Source organism: Berghia stephanieae, chromosome 14, assembly GCF_034508935.2.
Source record: "Berghia stephanieae isolate SIO BIC M18660-M18661 chromosome 14, UCSD_Bste_1.3, whole genome shotgun sequence".
NCBI classification, from domain to species: Eukaryota; Metazoa; Mollusca; class Gastropoda; order Nudibranchia; family Aeolidiidae; genus Berghia; species Berghia stephanieae.
Genome location: NC_088373.1, coordinates 163,695 through 184,480, shown reverse-complemented (window position 1 = coordinate 184,480; position 20,786 = coordinate 163,695). Strand labels below are relative to the sequence as shown.

At 39.0% G+C, this 20,786-nt stretch overlaps 1 protein-coding gene across 2 annotated transcripts in view; it reads right to left on the bottom strand.

The window, feature by feature from the left end:
* Positions 1 to 1,925: 1,925 nt before the first annotated feature.
* Positions 1,926 to 20,786, bottom strand: part of LOC144960159 (uncharacterized) — a 48,142-nt gene continuing 29,281 nt past the window's right edge. For both annotated transcript variants that reach the window (XM_078893165.1, XM_078893166.1), the window contains exons 16-28: positions 20,041 to 20,366; positions 19,197 to 19,252; positions 17,823 to 18,039; positions 16,594 to 16,749; positions 15,742 to 15,858; positions 15,012 to 15,287; positions 13,766 to 13,969; positions 12,111 to 12,299; positions 10,916 to 11,194; positions 10,243 to 10,339; positions 9,511 to 9,629; positions 5,283 to 5,372; positions 1,926 to 3,480 (exon numbers count right to left, since the gene is read on the bottom strand). In XM_078893165.1, the coding sequence (XP_078749291.1) occupies positions 3,118 to 3,480; positions 5,283 to 5,372; positions 9,511 to 9,629; positions 10,243 to 10,339; positions 10,916 to 11,194; positions 12,111 to 12,299; positions 13,766 to 13,969; positions 15,012 to 15,287; positions 15,742 to 15,858; positions 16,594 to 16,749; positions 17,823 to 18,039; positions 19,197 to 19,252; positions 20,041 to 20,366 (2,489 nt within the window). In that variant the 3' untranslated portion in view covers positions 1,926 to 3,117. The remainder of the gene's footprint in view (positions 3,481 to 5,282; positions 5,373 to 9,510; positions 9,630 to 10,242; positions 10,340 to 10,915; positions 11,195 to 12,110; positions 12,300 to 13,765; positions 13,970 to 15,011; positions 15,288 to 15,741; positions 15,859 to 16,593; positions 16,750 to 17,822; positions 18,040 to 19,196; positions 19,253 to 20,040; positions 20,367 to 20,786) is intronic.

Below are 20,786 nucleotides of genomic sequence, written 5' to 3'. Positions count from 1 at the left end.
TCTAGAATTACAATTAAAGCACAAAAGAAAAGGCAAGACAAAGGGGAATAGGTTCAAATAGGGAACAGATGTAGATTCCAAGAGCACACAGTCAAAGTACTTAGTTTGAGATCACCTAAAAGTCGTATCCAGACACAAGCACATGTACCAACTAAGAGGAATACACTCAAATGTTTACCAATCATATAATATAATATGCAAACTAAACATAATACAATGCATAACAGAGAGATGATTTACAAGGAAAAAAATATCATCTCCCAAAAGAATAACTATATATTCGACTGTTTCCCTCCCAGCCAAGGAACTCCGACAAGGATCAGGACAAAACTAAGTAATCTCATACCAAGACAATGACAGGAAACAATTGGAAAATGGGTATGGGGGGATAGAAGACACAGCATGTACCTCCCTGCCCACTATGGGAGGTCAGGATCCCCACTCGGAAGACCAATGGAGACGATGGAATGGTCTTTTTTTTTTGGAGGACTCACACTTGTAGTGGTCCCAGTCCCATTTCATATTATAGTTATAGTGAGGTATCAACTATATACACTGTGGAATCCATATGTGTGGCTGGCTGAGAAAACACTGGAAAGATGCGCAAATTTCATAAATTGAGTTACGTATGCAGTGGTGTAGACCACATCTTTCTGATCTTTAACAACTTTAAATTTTCTTTCTATGTCTATTAGAACCCAAGTTATGAATTTTTTTCTGAATAAAATTTGTTGCTTTGAGAAACAATCTTTGATTTTGGCTCATATCTCGAATCAAAGCTTGCCGCATCTTCACGGGCTTTCTCAGACAGCCTCACATTTCATAAAACAAGACCTCGGGATCTTTTTATCTACTACTACCATGGTGGACCAGGTCACTTGCTGTGTCTTCTAACCCCCCCCCCCCCCCCCCCCCCCCCCCCCCCCCCCAATATCTGTTTTCATTTCCAACTTGCTTTCTGACTTTGTCTTGGAATGAGATTACTTGGTTTTATCCTGGCCCTTTGGTTTTGGTTTTAAGGGTTTTACAGCGCTTGCAACACATTAAGGTCATATCAGCGCCAGTAAAAAGGAAGAAAATGAGTTACTAAAAAGTTATAGAATTACAATTAAAGCAGCAGAAAAGGTAAGACAAAGGGGAATTGGTTCAAATAGGAAACATGTAGATTCCAAGAGCACACTATCAAAGTATTTACTTTGAGATTTCATTCAGTCACAAGCACAGGTCCCAACTAAGAGGAACACACTCAAATGTTTACAAATTATAAATAAAATGTAAACAAAACATAATACAGTGCAAAACAGAGAGATGATTTACAAGGAGAAAAATATCATCTCCCAAAACTATAACTATGCATTTGACTGTTTCCCTCCCAGCTAGGGTATCCAGCCAGGGCCAGGACAAAACCAAGTAATCTCATTCCAAGACAAAGACAGGAAGCAAGTTGGAAAACAGATATAAGGGGATAGAAGACACAGTATGTACCTCCCTGCCCACTATGGGAGGTCAGGAACCCCACCCAGTATCCTGGTCAGAGTCCTTTGCTTAGCGGGAAACAGTCAAATGTAAAGTATTAGTTTTGGGAGACGATACTTTTTCCTTGTAACATAATATTACGGTTATTTCAGTGCCTGTTCGAAAAAAAGAAAAGGGGGTGGGGGTGCAATCATCTCTCAAATGGGATAGTCGAAAAATCAAGATTTTTAATTCAATCACCCGAAACAAGGTAAAGAGAACTGGTGCAAAAAGGGAACAGAAGTAGATTCCAATAGCAATGTCTTTGAGATCACATAAAAGTGTCATCCAGACAAAGGCACAGGACCCCGCTATGAGGAGGACACTCAAATGTTTACATAAAATATGCAAAACAAAAGAAAAGATGAAAAGACCCCGGACACAACATGAATGGATGACAAGTTAAAGAATTTTGTGTCTTCCAACTTTATTTTGAGAAATCCTTGAACATTACATTTCAAAATTGAACTGATATTAAAATTAAGTGTAATTGTAATGTAAACAACTACATGAATAAATTTCTGTTACTAATCGTTTTGGTAGTTTTACACATCCAGCGGTGTTGAGTTTATCAGGATTCCACTGTAGCTTTTATGTCAAAAATTTTTTTGATTTCAAACGACACATATCATAATATAATCACAGTCGAACTATATAGTAATATAATATTATATTAATTTAAAACAACAGTAAAATTACAAATAACACAATTTGTTATTTATCCAAAATTTTATACAACAATCACAGATAATTTTATTTCAGCGGGTTTGTGATGGCGAGTGGTTTTCAATGTAAATGTACAACAAACCAACTGAGTTAGTAAAACTCTTTGAGATTTCAATGCCAAGTGTTGTGTTTGTACATGTTGTTATTTATCATTATTTATATCATCCAAGTGAAATGCAGTTGTTTCCATGGAAGCTGGAAAGTATTTTTTAAGAAAGAGCATAATTCATAATTTTGAGTCACAAAATTTCTTTCCAATGGTTGTGTAAATTTCTTCTTTTTTTAATACTGTTTTTAAAAAAAAATCTCAACCATAATCAATCACCACTTATTTATAATGTTGAGACTCCTGAAGGCCACGCCATTTTTACCATTAATCCCGATGTCGACTCTTCATCAATACCAGAGACGCCCTTTGCTAAAATCGAGAAAAGCCTAAAATTTTTACTCCTGAAGAGTACGTATACACTTCGTGCACAGCTCCCTTCATCAAATGGAATCACCTTAAATCATAGAAAAGATTGCATTTCCATCTAGCTTCCCCTTAATACAGAGGGGCAAAGTGGCTGAGTGGTTAAGGTATTGCACTGTGACCCAGAAGGTCCCAGGTTCAAGCCCAGCTTCTGGCACTTTTGTTTTTTTCCTTGAGCAAGATTGTTAACCCCCAATTTTCTCACTTGGACTTGGACAACATGGGTAACTCCTGTTGACATCAGACATCTTGTTTGATGAATTATCTATATTCCTATATTCTTACGATGTGACCTAATAAGGTCAGCCAGAACATTTCAAAAAACCTCATCAACAACTATTTAGATATGTTTATACATTGTAAAGCATGGTCATTTTCATTCTGTCCATTTCATGCTTTGAAGATCACGAAAACTGTGAGGTAAAAGAGTTGTGCCAACTTCTGGTAATGAATTGACTGCCGCCCAAACCGTTCAGATTGATTGTGTTAGACTGACCAGCTGGCCCTCCAGCTGCTACCAGCTGTACCCCTTGCTGCAATTGTTGTGATGACGGCTGGGTGTTACTGCTGAGTTGTACTGGATGTGGCTGTTGCTGTTGCTGTTGTTGTTGTTGTTGTGGTGCAAGAATTGAGGCATGGAGATTGGCCGGCGGTGCCAAAACAGTCGTAACCCCTCCATGGGATGCGGCTGATGTCATTGATTGAAGGGCTTGGTTAAGCTGATTGATATCGATGGTCTGGGCTAGAGGGCTGGGTTGGATCTGAACCTGGTGATGGATGCATAGAAGTGGAAGAGGTCAATGTGAATCAATCTGAATACAAAATACATGAAAGCCAAATTATGAGACTGAGAGAGAAGAGTTCAATTTTAAATATCGACTGACGACTACAGTAGAACATGAAAGTAACGTACTCGGAAATAGCGAGTAAAATCTAAGTCCCCGTTTTTTCCTCTTAATTAAGTCAATAAAATCAGCATGCAAGTAGTGAGTATGAAAAAGAGGTCAACTCGGAAATAACGAGCATTTCCTGCCCCAGCCTAGGACTTCAAACGAAGTAAAGCAAAACACCAGACAAGGGCGATTTAAATATTTTTAGCCTAGCTTCTTTTCTTTTCTTATTTTTCGTTACGAGTAATAAGTAGGCGAAACAAATTTGGGTGGGGGTTGGGTGTGTGTGTTTGTGTGTGTGTGGGGGTCAATTATTCACCCAATGTGATGCCGCGCGAGGTAAGCACTGGCAGCCAACATGTCAACATGCCTCACTTCGCAGCATCGGTCAGCGAGTCGCATTCGTTAACGAACAACACGATCAGCGAGAGAGTGGAGCGTGGAACCATCATTTCAGTGGGTCAGTGATTGAGTGATGCGCTTGCTTACCTCATCAAACATGCCTAGTCTAGGACTTCATAATAATAGATGTCACTGTGCCAAGTGCATACAAACACTCGCACACACACATACACGAAATCTTGATGGAAATGGAAGGGGTGGATCAACTTCAACCTGTGGCCATCATTACGTAGTTAATGAAGGCCGTGTTCAACCCCACCCTCACCCCACTTTATCCACACACAGTCATTTGCACGCACGCACGGCACACACGCACAAACATACACACACACACACACATTGTCTTTCCATATTTTTGTACGGCCGAGTGACCTTTCCTGGCAACTCGGGAATAGCGAGTAATCAGGAGTGGACCCGTCGAACTCGCTATTTCCGAGTTCTACTGTATTTTTATGAGACATGTCAAAAAAGAAATATTGATGAATTATTCAAACTTCTACAATTTGTGAGCTTTGATAGAAGGTATGTTCGTTATCAATAATAATAATAATAATTATCATCATCATAATAATAATAATCATCATCATGATCATAATAATAATAATAATAAATGACCCTTATTGAGCACGTTTCATGAACAAACATCTCAAAGCACTTTACTGATAATAAATTACTTTACAAAAACAAGTAGTCAAGTAAAAAAGAATATCATACAAACATTAATAGCCAGCATGGAGTTATTACCGTTGCTGTTCAGTAAAAAAAAATTTAAAATTGAGCTTTTATATAGCGCAATATCCACTAAACGTGCTCAAAGTGCTTTACAAGGGGTCTCCGGCCAACAGCAACATGTATCATGTAGGACAGGACATGACGTCTGTTAGGTGATATTACATTTTTTTTCGGACAGAGAACCGCTGTTATCGGCCAGGTACACTCATTTTACACCTGAGTACGGTGAGAGAATGTGAGTAAAGAGTCTTTTCCAGGGACTCAACTATGCGCCGAGTAAGATTCGACCCAGCACCTTCTGATCCAAAAGCGAGTGTCATACCACTAAACCACATAGCCACAGGACTATGGCAAGGGCCAGAATAAAACCAAGTAATCCCATTCCACAAGACAAAGACAGAAAGCAACTCAGAAAACAGATATGGAGGGATAGAAGTCTCATCAAGTGATCTCCTGCCCAGCATGACAGGTAAAAAGACCCGATCTGAATGACCTTAAATGATTTGGCTGACATCAGGCAATCTGGTATCACATACAATACATACCATTGTCGTATTATTATTTCCAGCAGTGAGGCGAGGGTTAAGTGTTGCAGCAAAGTCAGCGCCATAACTCTGCTGAATCTCTGACATTGCCTGAGTTGAATGAGAAAATTGAGTGTAGGAGAAAATTGAAAAAAATGAAACAAAATCAATAAATATCTATTTTTGCCATAAATCAGGCTATTCAATAATACTGGAGCCACCCCAAGAAATTAGGTTTAACTCAATCCGAGAGATTTTTGCTACATTTCAAAATTGGAAACAATGTATTAAAAATGAGCATGTGCAGAGACGCCAACTTTAAATTTGGCTCACAGGAGTTTCAGCCACCACTCGTAGGAATTTCAATGCCGAAAGAGGAATTTCCGCGCACAAAAAAAAAAGGAATTCGAATGGTATTTGGCATTGTGTTTACATATTGTATAGTTCTAAATAGATAACTGATTAGAATTATATTATGATACATAAACACATTGCAAATTACAATCCCGCAAAGTTTCCTTATTTCAAATGAAGTAAAGCGTCAAAACCTAATGGTAGAGATTGTAGTACTGATGGTAGTGAGGATGATGTGGTGTTGGTGGTTGTAGTAATAGTGGTAGAGATGATGAAGATGTGATAGTGGTTGATGTTGTAGATGTAGTGGTAGTGATGATGATATGGTGGTGGTGGTATAGTGGTTGTAGTAGTTGTGGTCGTGATGATAATGATGTGGTGGTGGTTGTAGTAGTGGTGGTAGTGATGTTGATGTGGTGGTGATGGTGGTTGTAGTACAAATGGTAGTGATGATGATATGGTGGTGGTGGTGTATAGTGGTTGTAGTAGTTGTGGTCGTGATGATAATGATGTGGTGGTGGTTGTAGTAGTGGTGGTAGTGATGTTGATGTGGTGGTGATGGTGGTTGTAGTACAAATGGTAGTGATGATGATGTGGTAGTGGTGGTTGTAGTAGTAGTCGTGGTAGTGATGATAATGTGGTGGTGGTGGTTGTAGTAGTAGTGGTAGTGATGATGATGATGATTATGCTGATGCTGTAGTGGTTGTTGTTATAGCAGTAGTAGTAGTAGTGGTAGTAGTAGTAGTAGCAGTAGTAGTAGTAGTAGTAGTAGTAGTAGTAGTAGTAGTAGTAGTAGTAGTAGTAGTAGTCGTAGTAGTCGTAGTAGTAGTAGTAGTAGTAGTAGTAGTAGTAGTAGTAGTAGTAGTAGTAGTAGTGGTGATGATGATGATGTGGTGGTTGTAGTAGCAGTGGTAGTGATGATGATGATGTGGTGGTTGTGGTAGTAGTAGTGGTGGTAGTCATGATGTGGTGGTGGTGGTTGTAGTAGTATTAGTGGTAGTGATGATGTGGTGGTGGTGGTGGTTGTAGTAGTAGTGGTAGTGATGATGTGGTGGTGGTGCCGGTGGTGGTGGTTGTAGTAGTAGCGGTAATGATGATGTGGTAGTAGTAGTAGTATTAGTAGTAGTAGTAGTAGTAGTAGTAGTAGTAGTAGTAGTAGTAGTAGTAGTAGTAGTAGTAGTAGTAGTAGCAGTAGTAGTGGTAGTACTAGTAGTAGCAGTAGTAGTAGTAGTAGCAGTGGTGATGATGATGTGGTGGTTGTAGTAGCAGTGGTAGTGATGATGATGATGTGGTGGTGGTGGTTGTGGTAGTAGTGGTAGTGATGATGATGTGGTGGTGGTTGTAGTAGTATTAGTGGTAGTGGTGATGATGTGGTGGTGGTAGTTGTAGTAGTATTAGTGGTAGTGATGATGTGGTGGTGGTGGTTGTAGTAGTATTAGTGGTAGTGATGATGTGGTGGTGGTGGTGGTTGTAGTAGTAGTGGTAGTGATGATGTGGTGGTGGTGGCGGTGGTGGTGGTTGTAGTAGTAGCGGTAATGATGATGTGGTAGTAGTAGTAGAAGTAGTAGTAGTAGTATTAGTAGTAGTAGTAGTAGTAGTAGTAGTAGTAGTAGTAGGAGTAGTAGTAGTAGTAGTAGTAGTAGTAGTAGTAGTAGCAGTAGTAGTGGTAGTACTAGTAGTAGCAGTAGTAGTAGTAGCAGTGGTGATGATGATGTGGTGGTTGTAGTAGCAGTGGTAGTGATGATGATGATGTGGTGGTGGTGGTTGTGGTAGTAGTGGTAGTGATGATGATGATGATGTGGTGGTGGTTGTAGTAGTATTAGTGGTAGTGGTGATGATTGGTGGTGGTAGTTGTAGTCGTATTAGTGGTAGTGATGATGTGGTGGTGGTGGTTGTAGTAGTAGTGGTAGTGATGATGTGGTGGTGGTGGTGGTTGTAGTAGTAGCGGTAATGATGATGTGGTTGTGGTGGTTGTAGTAGTAGTGGTAGTGATGTGGTGGTGGTGGCTGTAGTAGTAGTGGTAATGATGATGTGGTGGTGGTCGTTGTAGTAGTAGTGATGATGATGTGGTAGTAGTGGTAGTGATGATGTGATACTGGTGGTTGTAGTAGTAGTGGTAGTGATGATGTGATGCTGGTGGTTGTAGTAGTGGTAGTGATGCTGATGTGGAGGTGGTGGTGTAGTAGTAGTGGTAGTGATGATGATGTGGTGGTGGTGGTTGTAATGTTGATGGTGGTACTGTTAGTGATGATGATGATGATGTGGTGGTGGGGTTGAAGTAGTAGTTATGGTAATGATGATGATGTGGTGGTGGTGGTGGTTGTAGTAGTAGTGGTAGTAATGATGATGTGGTGGTGGTTGCAGTAGTAGTGGTGGTGATGATTGTTTTAATACTAGTGGTAATGATTATGATTGTGAAGTGGTGGGGGGGGGGGGGGGGGGGATCCTTGGAACAAACTGACCTCACCGGAATTTGACGGAAGTTGCCCGGAGCCCGGAATGTTTTGCTCCAGACCGGAGTTTTTTCCGGTGAAACCGGAGTTTTGGCATCACTGCATGTGCATAGATAGTTTTATTCAACCACCATTAACATGTAAAAACTAAAAATATTAGCTTTGATACTACGCCTATAATTTGTCTCAGAAAAATGTAATAAATTGGCATGGGGCAAAAATAACAACTCGTAAACTACGGATATAGTCGGTGTTAGGGTTAAGTGAAATAATGAAGTCGAAATTTGTTTTTACACCATATTTTCCTACAAGACATGACGAATAATTTTCTAATAACTAGAAGTGCCTAAATGAGTCAAAAAAAATGGAGAGAAAGATAAAGGGAGTAAATGTGACTCATAAATAAGGGAACAACACAAAACAAAAAAAGACAGAAACGTCGTTTGTCTTGTGTTGTTCCCTTATTTATGATTCACATTTCCTCCCTTTATCTTTCTCTGAATAATTGTCTGCTGTTTGTCTGGATTTAAAGATGTATGAACGTTTTGACTGTTTCTATTATTGGCTGATAAGGGGTTTTAAGCCCGAAACAATTGTATTTATTTTGAAGCTATTATATTCATTTTTTTACTTTGTTATTTTTAAGACTTTCGACCCAGTTTCAATGTCTGGTTCTTGACATAGTCACAGATTGAAGTTAATGGTGACATTTATTTAAGCTTTTTACTGAGATTAAATGCAGAGTATTTAGTACATATTTGCAGATCTGAACACGATGAATAAATAATAAAAATGATATTTATGGAGCGCTTTCCATGAACCATAAATCTCAAAGCACTTTACAGATAATGAATTGAGTTACAAATACAGGTAGTCAAGCTAAACACAGAAACAAAGAACATATTAATAAAGTAACATAGTATACAAACATAACAGTTGGCATGGTGTAAAATGAATTGTGAAAAAGATTTTTTTAAAAGCAGATAAATAAAAAAAAAAGAGCTTTTATATAGCGCAATATCCATTAAATGTGCTCAAAGCGCTTTACAAGGGGCCCCTGGCCAACAGCAACATTTAACATTTAGGACGGGACAAGACGCCTGTTACGCGATGTTACAATTTTTTCGGACAGAGACAACGCTGTTAACGACCAGGTACTCATTTAACACCTGAGTACGGTGAGAGAATGTGAGTAAAGAGCCTTCTCCAAGGACTCAACTATGCGCCGAGCGAGGCTCGAACCCAGGATCTTCTGATCCGAAAGTGAGTGTCATAACACAGACCACATAGCTCCACAGATATCTAAGTTGGGCTTGATTTTACATTGCTGTAATGGAATATATTTCACGTTGGTTTGAGAGTATTTCCATTGATAAAATGATCCCATAACAATTTGGGTTACCAGATAAGTCCACGCTGTGCAAACTAAAAAATACTGGTACCTGGGTCAAAAGGTCAGCAGGTCCTGTCAGCTGATCACCCCCTGGGGCAGGCTGTGTGACCACCGTTACCATGGGGACAGTTTCATATCTCTCATTGATGAGACTACCAACAGTCGGATCTGTTTGACAAACGGAATGATGCAAGAACATTAGTATGAGTTTAGAAAACATTCATATTTATATAAAGGCCGTTCGACTCTTGTTTTGTTTGTTGTTTAAGGGTATTTTTGGCGCTTGCAACACATTTAGGTCATTTCAATTTCAGCACCAGTAAACAAGAAGAAAATGAGATATTCCGATTTACAATTAAAAACACACAGGAAAAAGTTAGTCAAAGGGGACTGATTCAAACGTTAAATAGAGAAAAGATGTAGATTCCAAGAGCACACTATAAGTGTACAAAATTTAAGATCGCCTAAAAGTCTCATCCAGGCACAAACACAGATTCCACTAAGAGGAACACACTCAAATTCTTAAACATACAGATCATAATATATTCAAAACAAAAATATAACAATACATAACATAGAGATGAATTACAAGGAAAAAATATAATCTCCCAAAACTATAGCTATTCATTCGACTGTTTCCTTACCAGCCAAGAACTCAGAGAGAGACAGACAGACAGAGAGAGACAGAGAGAAGGACGTTATATAATCACTAGTATTCCACACTCATCGTATCCACAACTTCAGCCATCCCACCACCCAATACAACACAAGACCCACTGACCTCCAACTGTTATCTGTAAATATTCAGACTTGAAAGGCTTGGATTTCTTCTTGGCAGACGACGGCTCCACCAAGTCAGTGTGTTTCTTCCTCTGGTGCTTTATCAAGTAATGAAAAAATAAACATTGCAGTGAGATACGGAGACATAATAGAGGGGAGGGGAATGCACACTCACATTCACATACAAACAAACAAACTAACTAACTAACTAACTAACTAACTAACTAACTAACTAACTAACTAACTAACTAACTAACTAACTAACTAACTAACTCTCTCTCTCTCTCTCTCTCTCTCTCTCTCTCTCTCTCTCTCTCTCTCTCTCTCTCTCTCTCTCTCTCTCTCTCTCTCTCTCTCTTTCTTTCTTTCTTTCTTTCTTTCTTTCTTTCTTTCTCTCTCTCTCTGTTTCTCTCTCTGTCTTGAAAAAAAAAACCCATCCCAAAACACCATCAAGCCTCCACTGGACTGGTGACTTTTTTGGAGATGGTTTTTGTCTTGTATTTTTTTTTCTGCTTTGTCTTCCACTGTTTCAGATACATTTTTTCGAACTTAATTTTACACCACTGCCTGTTCCCTACTTCGTTACTACTCTTAACATCTCACATGCTCTGCCTTCCTCTCTTCCTCCTATCTTTTTTTTTCTTTCCCTGGCAACAAAATAATGTTGGACATACCTGCAACAGTTTAGCCTTGCTCGCATACTGCTTGTGACAAAACTTGCATCCGTGTGGCATGGTGGTGATGCTGCCCACTGTGTGAGAGAACGTGTTAAGAGGCAGAACCTGCTGCTGCTGACCATTGGCTCCAACAGTAGCACATGCCAGGACGGTACCAGTGGCCACACCGGTGCCATCATCGGTAAGCGGTTGCTTCTTGCGCGCTGATGGCGGTACCAGTGATCCAGGATGATTCTTCAGAATGTGAGCCTTTCGTTTAGAAGACGATTTGTAGATCTGCAATGGAAATTAGGGTGAGAACAATGCATGAGACAATTGCATTTGTTTGTCCCAACATTTGACAAAGTGTATTGAAAATGTAGAATAAAGATCTGAGACAAGTGTGTATGAAAGGTGTCAGGCAAAGCAAAAAAGAAAAATAGAAGAAAAAAAACCATCCCAAAAATCAGTCTACCTCGACTGGGGATTGAACCTCAGACCTTCTGATTACCGGTCAGACGTTCTTCCATTACACCACAGAGGCTCCCAATAGTTGGGACAATTTTAATTCCTATATTCTTCACAAGGGTACGCGTTTTACGCTGTGAACCCTCGCTTGCACCATAGAACATAAACATTGAACCAGGAGGACAAGGATGAAGACATTGATGTACCCTTGTGAAGAATATAGGGAGCCTCTGTGGTGTAATGGTAGAATATCTGACCAGTATTCAGAAGGTCTGAGGTTCGATATCCAGTTGAGATTGATTTTTTCAGATGGTTTTTTTTCTTGTTTTGTCTGGCACCTTTCATACACACATGTTCTGATCTTTATCCTAGTTTCTCAATTTGAAAATGTTGGCTATAAATCTATCCACAACAGAGGTTGCGACAACTACTAATAAAAAATGTTAAAATTGAGCTTATATGTAGTGCAATATCACTAAACGTGCTCAAAGCGCTTTAAAAGAGGTCCCTGGCCAACAGCAACATTTAACATGTAGGACGGGACATGAGCCTGTTAGGCGATATTACTTTTTTTTTTTCGAACAGAGACAACGCTGTTAACGGCCAGGTACTCATTTTACACCTGAGACGGTGAATGTGAGTAAAGGGCTCAACTATGCGCCAAGCGAGGCTCGAACCCAGGACTTTCCGATCCGAAAGCGAGTGTCATACCACACGACCACATAACCGCACAACTACTCCCCACCTTATCACAGTATTGACAGTAGAAATCTTTCTGAGTCTTCAGGATCGGTAAGTTGAGCTCTGGGACGTGTTCAGGTTTCATGTCTGGATGCCTCTTGGCAAGATGGTTGACCAGCATTCCACGGCGCTTGAAGCCAAGCAGACAAGAGTGACACTTGTAGATGAATCGGTGGTACTCTGATGGCATGACCTGTGGAAATAAATACACAAAACAATTGTAAATTGTTAGGGGACAGCGTGGCTCAGCGCTATGGTCTTTGCTTTGTACCCAAAAGGTACCGAGTTCAACTACCTGCCTCGTTGTGTGGCCTAGCTCACGTTGTGGCGCTGCATTCCGGCTGACGCCTGGATTATTCCAGTCTTCCCTTGGAATAGTCTAAAGTCAAATTTCCCCTTGGAGATGAATAAAGGGAATTTTTTAAATTTTTTTTAATTAAAAAGATCTGTTTACTTTTAAAACCTAGAGTATATCTAGAACCAGGTTAATTAATCCATTAATGTAATAATCCTACAGAGCTATTTAGACCCATGGAGTCGAAGTTTATCCCCATTTCTATGGCATGAAACAGACAATAGCAATTGCTTGCAACCCTAAGGATAGGACGCTAGTCTATTACAAGTACTTCAGGAAATCAGGAAATAAATAATGGATAGAAGAGGTGCAGAAGAAAACAGGAAATAAACATTTACCAGTCAAAGCTGGGACCAAACTGGAATAACGCATCATAGTGGGAGATACGTTAGCAAGAAATGTGGTGTGAGATAAGGTAGTGAGAAATGTGGTGTGAGATAAGGTAGTGAGAAATGTGGTGTGAGATAAGGTAGTGAGAAATGTGGTGTGAGATAAGGTAGTGAGAAATGTGGTGGGAGATAAGGTAGTGAGAAATGTGGTGGGAGATAAGGTAGTGAGAAATGTAGTGGGAGATAAGGTAGTGAGAAATGTGGTGGGAGATAAGGTAGTGAGAAATGTGGTGGGAGATAAGGTAGTGAGAAATGTGGTGGGAGATATAAGGGTAGTGAGAAAGTAGTGGTGTGAGATAAGGTAGTGAGAAATGTGGTGTGAGATAAGGTAGTGAGAAATGTGGTGTGAGATAAGTGTGAGAATGTGGTGAGATAAGTAGTGAGAAAGTGGGAGATAAGGTAGTGAGAAATGTGGTGGGAGATAAGGTAGTGAGAAATGTGGTGGAGATAAGGTAGTGAGAAATGTGATGGGAGATAAGGTAGTGAGAAATGTGGTGTGAGATAAGGTAGTGAGAAATGTGGTGTGAGATAAGGTAGTGAGAAATGTGGTGTGAGATAAGGTAGTGAGAAATGTGGTGTGAGATAAGGTAGTGAGAAATGTGGTGTGAGATAAGGTAGTGAGAAATGTGGTGTGAGATACATTAGTGAGAAATCCTGTGATCAAAGACAAAAAAGTTCTATTATCATTAAAAGGGAGAGAAAGATAAAGGGAGTAAATTTTACTCACAAAGAGGGAACAACACAAAACAAACAACATTGTGGCCTTTGGCTTTTTACTTGAAAAAATCCAAAGGCCGAAACGTCGTTTGTTTTGTGTTGTTCCCTTATTTATGAGTGACATTTACTCCCTTTATCTCTCTCTCCATTTTATCGACTCATTTAGGCACCTCTAGTGCTTGGTCCTTTCATCATTACCTTGGGTACAAATTTCTTCGCCCCTCGCCCTCCCATCCTGAAACCGTGACCTTCAGCCATCCTCTCCTTGTTGTGTAACCGTTTGGTGTGTTCTCTCAGTTTGTCTTTACGTTTGAACTGACGACCACACTGGTCACACATAAACTCACGGTGTGACGTGTGTTTTAGCATGTGCAACTTCAGCTTGTCCAGTCGGCAAAACTCCTGAAAAAAAAGAGATGAGAAGAGGAAAAAAAAAAAAGAAAATTTAATAATGAAAAGTAAAAATTCTTTTAAAAACTGTTCAATGCAGACACATCTAAAAAGAACATTTGAGCTTTTATACAGCGCAATATCCACTAAACGTGCTCAAAGCACATTACAAGGTGTCCCTAGCCAACAGCGACATTTAACATGAAGGACGAGACATGACTCCTACAATTATTTGTTGGGGGACAGGGACAATGCTGTTAACATCAGGTACTCATTTTACACCTGAGAACAGAGAGATAATATGAGTAAAAAGCCTTTTACAAGGACTCAACTATGCGCCAGTGGGACTCAAACCCAAGACCTTCCTATCCTAAGGCGAGTGTCACACCATAAGACCACATAGCCTAACGGGCAAGATGTACGCTGATTATTGATGCTCAGTTGATATGATACATTTTGCTCTAGTTATGCCACTATTTCTACAAGGACTACTTTCAATTTTATACCATCTGATTTGTAAAGTTTTAATCCTCTTTATTTGTGCAGTCATGTGACCCAGAGGTATGACAACTCACAATCACAATTTTATTCATCATCAACATCATAAATGTTATAGTGAATGACTAAATCAGTTGGATGGTGAAAAAGTTTGAACTGAGATATTGCCAAGTTTAGTTAGAAGGTCCAATTTTTATCAAAAATGAGTTCTTGTCATAAATGATTAAATCAACCCTTTTTTTTTTACATCTTCAGGAAATATCAAGCTTAATTTCACTTCTAAATATTTTTTACAGCTAGTCAAGTTGAAAAAGTATGAAATTTGAGAAAAGTTGCTGGATACCTTTCCCATATATCCGACCATAACTTCATGAAAAATCACCCGATTTACTTCAAATAAAGATTAAAATGCTCTGGAGAGCATATTCTTTCAGATAATGCAAAAAAAAATGCAAATCCAAAATGTTCACCTTCAAACTGATTACATCATGCACTGACACAATTCATCCACAAATCACAAGTGCGTATATTTCAAATTTCCCCAAATCTTCCTTACCTTGGCACAGTATTCACACTCAAACACACGCCTCGAATGAAAGGCTTTGACGTGTCGTTTCAGCATCTGGAAGTCGTCAAAGATTTTGATACAGTTGGGACAAGGGTAATGGCCGTTGGCATCGGTGTGCTGCCTCTGGGCGTGGTCCTTCAGCACAAGCGAGGAATCAAAATCCTCAGTGCACACAGGACAGTCGTAGTACTTCCTGTCACTGTGTGTCTTCATGTGACACGCCATGGCTGCGTTGTTGACCAGACGTCTCTGGCAGACGGTACACTTGAAATGGAAAAAGTGGGAATTAGGAAAAGTTAGGAAAATAATAAAAGTCTTGTCAAGAGAGAAAGAAAGATTAAATAAAAACAAACAAAAACAAAAGAAAAAAAGATAAAGAAGAGAGAGAGAGAAGAGAGAGAGAGAGAGAGAGAGAGAGAGAGAGAGAGAGAGAGAGAGAGAGGAGAGAGAGAGAGGAGGAGATGGGATAAGAGGGTGGAGTGTGTGTATCAGTAGAGGGTGTGAGAGAGAGAGAGAGAGAGAGAGAGAGAGAAAGAGAGAGAGAGAGAGAGAGAGAGAGAGAGAGAGAGAGAGAGAGAGAGAGAGAGAGAGAGAGAAAGAGAGAGAATTGGAGAGAGAGAGAGGCTAAAAACGTTGTAAATGTGTGTAGTATTTCACTTTAAGACCCATATCTACTACCGCTCATATATTTGTGACATTTTTCACATCATTTATTTACCTCTAGCGGTTTGTCCTCATCAGCGCCATGTACAATGCTGTGTCTGACTAATTTCTCCTCCGTTGGAAAAGACTTTGAGCAGTGCTGGCAGTCAAATGGCTTCTCTCTTTTGATTGGCTGGTTGATAAATAATGGCCAAATTAAAATTTCCCAAGTTCATAATGGAACATCCAAAGTCATTCAATTTCATTTTTCTTTCATTGCTTTTTAAATTTAACAAGTTCTTTTAATTCTATTTCATTTTTACCATCCATTTCTAATTGTCATCTGCTACTACTATTTCTGTTTCTTCAATCTTCGTATTAAAATCAACTCGACTCTAGAAGAACTAAAAAATATTTTTTTCAACTTGAGCTTTTATATAGCGCAATATCCACTAAATGTGCTCAAAGCGCTTTACAAAGGGTCCCTGACCAACAGCAACACGTAACATGTAGAACGAGACATAACGCCTCTTTGGCGATATTACAATTTTTCGGACAGAGACAACACTGTTGATGGCCAGGTACTCATTTTACACCTGAGTACGGTAAGAGAAGTATTTTGCATCTAATCGTAGGCAATTGTGACTATATGTAACGCTATGGAAATCAGAATAAACAACAGCACCATGGACCCTGTGGCTCTGAAGGATTTTTCTTTTATTTCATCCTTTATAATTATCTTCAAACAAGATGTGTGTGTGTGACTGTTGTGGTGATTTCATAGTAGAATGAATGAACTTGTCTGATACCAAAAAATATATTGTAAAGCACTTCTGAGCACTATTTGTGGATATTGGTGCTGTGTCAAATAATAATTATGATTATAATAATAATTCCATCCATTAAATCCTGTATTTGATGCACCAACCTTTTGGGCGTGGGTGGCCACGTGATTCATGAGATCTCTTTGGTCTGAGAAGATGACAGAACATTTTGGACATGCTATCATTGGGCTAAAGGACATAATTCCCCCTTCCTCTTGATTGACTTCCTCTTCACAAAATTCCGTCTTGGCTTGGTTAATCTGGCAACAAAAGATGGTGAGAGAACAAAAAATGAGAGAGAGAGAGAGAGAGGAGAGAGAGAGAGAGAGGAGAGAGAGAGAGGAGAGAGAGAGAGAGAGAGAGAGAGAGAGAGAGAGAGAGAGAGAGAGAGAGAGATCTGATGTGTTTCTTTTCTGAAGATCAAATTGATTTGATTGAATTATTTAATTTTTTTTTTTTTTATGTGAGCATTTATAAAGCGCAATATCCCCTAAACATGCTCAAAGCGCTTTACGAGGGGTCCCTGGCCAATAGCAACATTTAACCTGTAAAACAAAACATAATGCCTGTTAGGCGATATTACAATTTTTTGGACAGAGACAACTGTGTTAACGGCTAGATACCCATTTCATACCTGAGTACAGTGAGACGATGTGAGTAAAAATCCTGTTCCAAGGATTCAACTATGCACCGTGCAAAGTTTCCAAGGATTCAACTATGCACCGTGCAAAGCAGGATTCAAACCCTGGATCTTTAGATTCGAAGGAGAGTGTCATACCACGACATTGTAACATTCCAAAGGAAAATCAAGGCCCTCCTTTATTTTTTCCCTCTTTCCCCCAAACTACATTCTCTTAAAGGATATATATATATAGTACGTAATCAATGGGTGTATACTATATTTCATAGGTTATGTTAAAATTTGTACCAATAGTTTGATGAGAGATGAAGGAGGGATGTGTTGGTGGGCTTCAAACATCAAAACTTGCTATCCAAACCTTTGAAGCCAGTTTTTTTTTTTTTTTTTTTTTTTCGTTTACTTTTTGTTGTTTTTTTTTGAAGGGGGGGGGGGGGGATGGATTAATAGGGTGAATTTATGAAAAGCTTTTCCCCCTTCCCCACTCCATTACCTAATACATGTGATATGTAATTTTACCAGCTGTGCCGGAATACTGTCTGTATGTGTTTGGTGAGAACGTTGGTTGTTATTTTGATACAGAATTATCCATTGATAAGAAATTTCTATTTTTTGTCTCAAAATCCTATTTTCTGATGTTTTGATTCCACTTTTGGAATATGAAGGGTTGGCATCTCTGTAACAACCAGCCCTCACCTGCATCATTCCTTCTTCTCCTGCTACCAGGTCCTCAGCTGCATGGGTCAAAGTGTGAAGGTTAAGTAGTGACCTTTTGTCAAAGGTCAGTCCACAATGCGTGCACACCCATTCATTCCCACCACTGTCTTTTCCCTGCCTGGTATACATGGAGGAACGGCCAGACGAAGGGCCTTTGTCCGAGTATTGAACACGCTTCTTGTATTTCTTCAACGTTCTGGCAGTGGACAAAAAAAATTGCAATGATTAACATTCAGCAGAGATGAGTTCCCTTATGTGATCAACATAGCACTTTTGGCACACGTTTACCTGCCAAATAAAATTTTTAATAAATATCTGCTAAATCAATGTGGAATGGATGACATGAAAGGACATCATTATAAAAAGAAGGTGGAGATGAGCAAAACTGTTTTACACTGGACACCACAAAGAAAAGAAAAGAAGACGAAGGCCCCACTCAACTTGGAGGAGTAGAGGGAGAGATCAGAGAGTGGGGGAAGGGAGGGGGGGGGGAAGACCAACAGTATGTTTTTAAGGGTTTTACAACGCTTGCAACACGTTAAAGTTATATCATAGCCAGAGAGAGACCGACAGTCTGTCATCTGCATTTTTTGCCAAATTGGGACCTAAAATTTGCCAAAATTTGCCTTAAAAAAAAACCCAAAATTTGCCAAGAAATTTGCCAAAAAGACCAAAATTTGCCCAAAAATTTGCCGAGGAGAACTAAGCGTTTTAGTAAAAATTAACACGCGACACAGAAAAAAATATATATAAAAGACAATTTATTACATTTAAGGAGGCTACATTATGAATAGCGTTGTTACAAAGATTTTAAAGGATCATTATCCGTAGAGAGTAGCTTCCCTTGGTTTGGGCCCAGGCAAAGCTGCAACATTTCTCAAGTTTCGCACTTTTTTTTTTTTTTCGTTATTTTGTTTTCGCTTCTTTTTTTTTCCCAAAATTTGCCACACCATTTGCCAATTTTCCCAAAATTTGCCACGATTTGCCAATTTTGGGAGATTTGCCAAAATTTGCGGATCGCCCTGATATTTGCGGCCGCAAAAAATGCAGATGACAGCCGACAGTTCTCCATGCCAAGATGCATCACGGGCAATAAGTAAGTACACCACTGACATCATTTCCATTTTGCTTCTTGAATGACAGATAGGACCAACAAAGAAGATTTAACTGGCAACAACAGAAGTAAGAAGAGAAGAAAGGTGCCCAACAATTTTCTGACTTTGGGGTTTTAGTTTTCCATCATGTTTTTGAGATTAAATTTTAAAATTATTTATTGTTGTAATTAGTGCTACTGCATTTTTAAATCTGTTGGCAAGACAACAATTCACTCCCTTTAAAACGTCCATAACTTACTTGTTGATGTAGAGATTGGTTGATTTTTTCTTCCATTGAAAAGTATCTCCTTGTCGCTGGATAAGAATAAAAAAAGAGGAAGAAAAGGTTATCATTATATACAAAATAAAAGATTTAAAAACCCTTGATCTCACGGTTCGAACCCTAACTGTATCTCAAACACTTGACTGTGCTTATATATATAGAGGCACAAAAGATCTCCCTCCAGCTTCTCAATAATAAAAACAGTCTTGATTAATTCCTTAATCTACACGTTGTGAAATAATGAATTACCACTTCACTTGAGTACTCAGCTTTTAATTGAATCATAATTTTTCTATTAAAGTTGACTCTCCAAGTGCCATGTTCATATATTTCATTTCTTAAAGTTTCTTTTTTTTTTCCTTAATAATTCCAAAGAAAACTGCTTTTCACTATTACATGTCTTAACTTACTAGCTGTCCGGACAATCAAGACATTACTTGTGTTCAAAGGTTTGATTCAACAAAACACAGCATGATCTTTATTGTTGTCACTTTTCTTACAGACTGGAATTCTCTAATGCTCCTTATCAACTTAATCATCTGAATTAGTTGAAAAATGTCGTCAACACAGCACGGCCACAGAAGGAGGAAAATGAATATTTCTATATCTCATATTTAATTCAAGCATCAGTAACACACTTTATAGTCATCTGGAACAACTACAAAAGACGTCTAACTTCTACGTCATGGCACAAGACCGAAGGGCTAGAGCTCAGGTGGTCGCTGGTTCGGATAAGTAAGTAAGTAAGTATATCTCATATTTAAGCAGACGATATTGAAATGACCAATACAGAAAATTCCAATTTTATTTTAATGCTTACACTTTTTCCTTTTCCCTGGATTAATTTCCCGTTTACAAAAACTCCTTTCCTTTTGCCTTTCCGTCTGCCTCTTCCTTTCCCTCCATCCTCGTCAAACTCTTTTCCTTGTCGATCAAAACCCTTGATCGGGGCCTTGTAATCTCCATCCTCCTTGTCGGCCATCATGTTGGCCATCAGGCCATCCCGACTACCATCTCCATCAATGTCAAGTTCCAGGAGATCTTCATTTTCATGAACCGATTCAAGATGTATCTGGAGGGTGGCAGAGGACCTAAATCGTCTGCTGCATTCGAAGCATGGGAATTTGGCATCAGACTCGTCAAGAACTGGACACAGAAAATATGATAATTATCAGAAATGGGGGGGAAGGGGGGGGGGGGAATAATAATACTCTTCGACCAGCAACGCTTTATAGGCCAAAAAAGTCTATTTCAGAAAATTGATCACACAGTTTGATAAATAATGTAACATAGCGTGACTGAAAAAAATTCATTGCTCATTATTAAATATCTACATCATCACCATCACCGTCGTTGACGTTGTCCTCCTCCTCATCAACGTCATCGTCATCAACGTCATCGTCATCATCACTGTCATTACAACACATTATAATATATAATATAATAATAATAATAATAATAATAATAATAATAATAATAATAATAATAATAATAATAATAACAATTCTCTTTTCACAATGGCAGCTTGGTTATCACAACTTCTGATACCCCAACCAACTTCTTGGT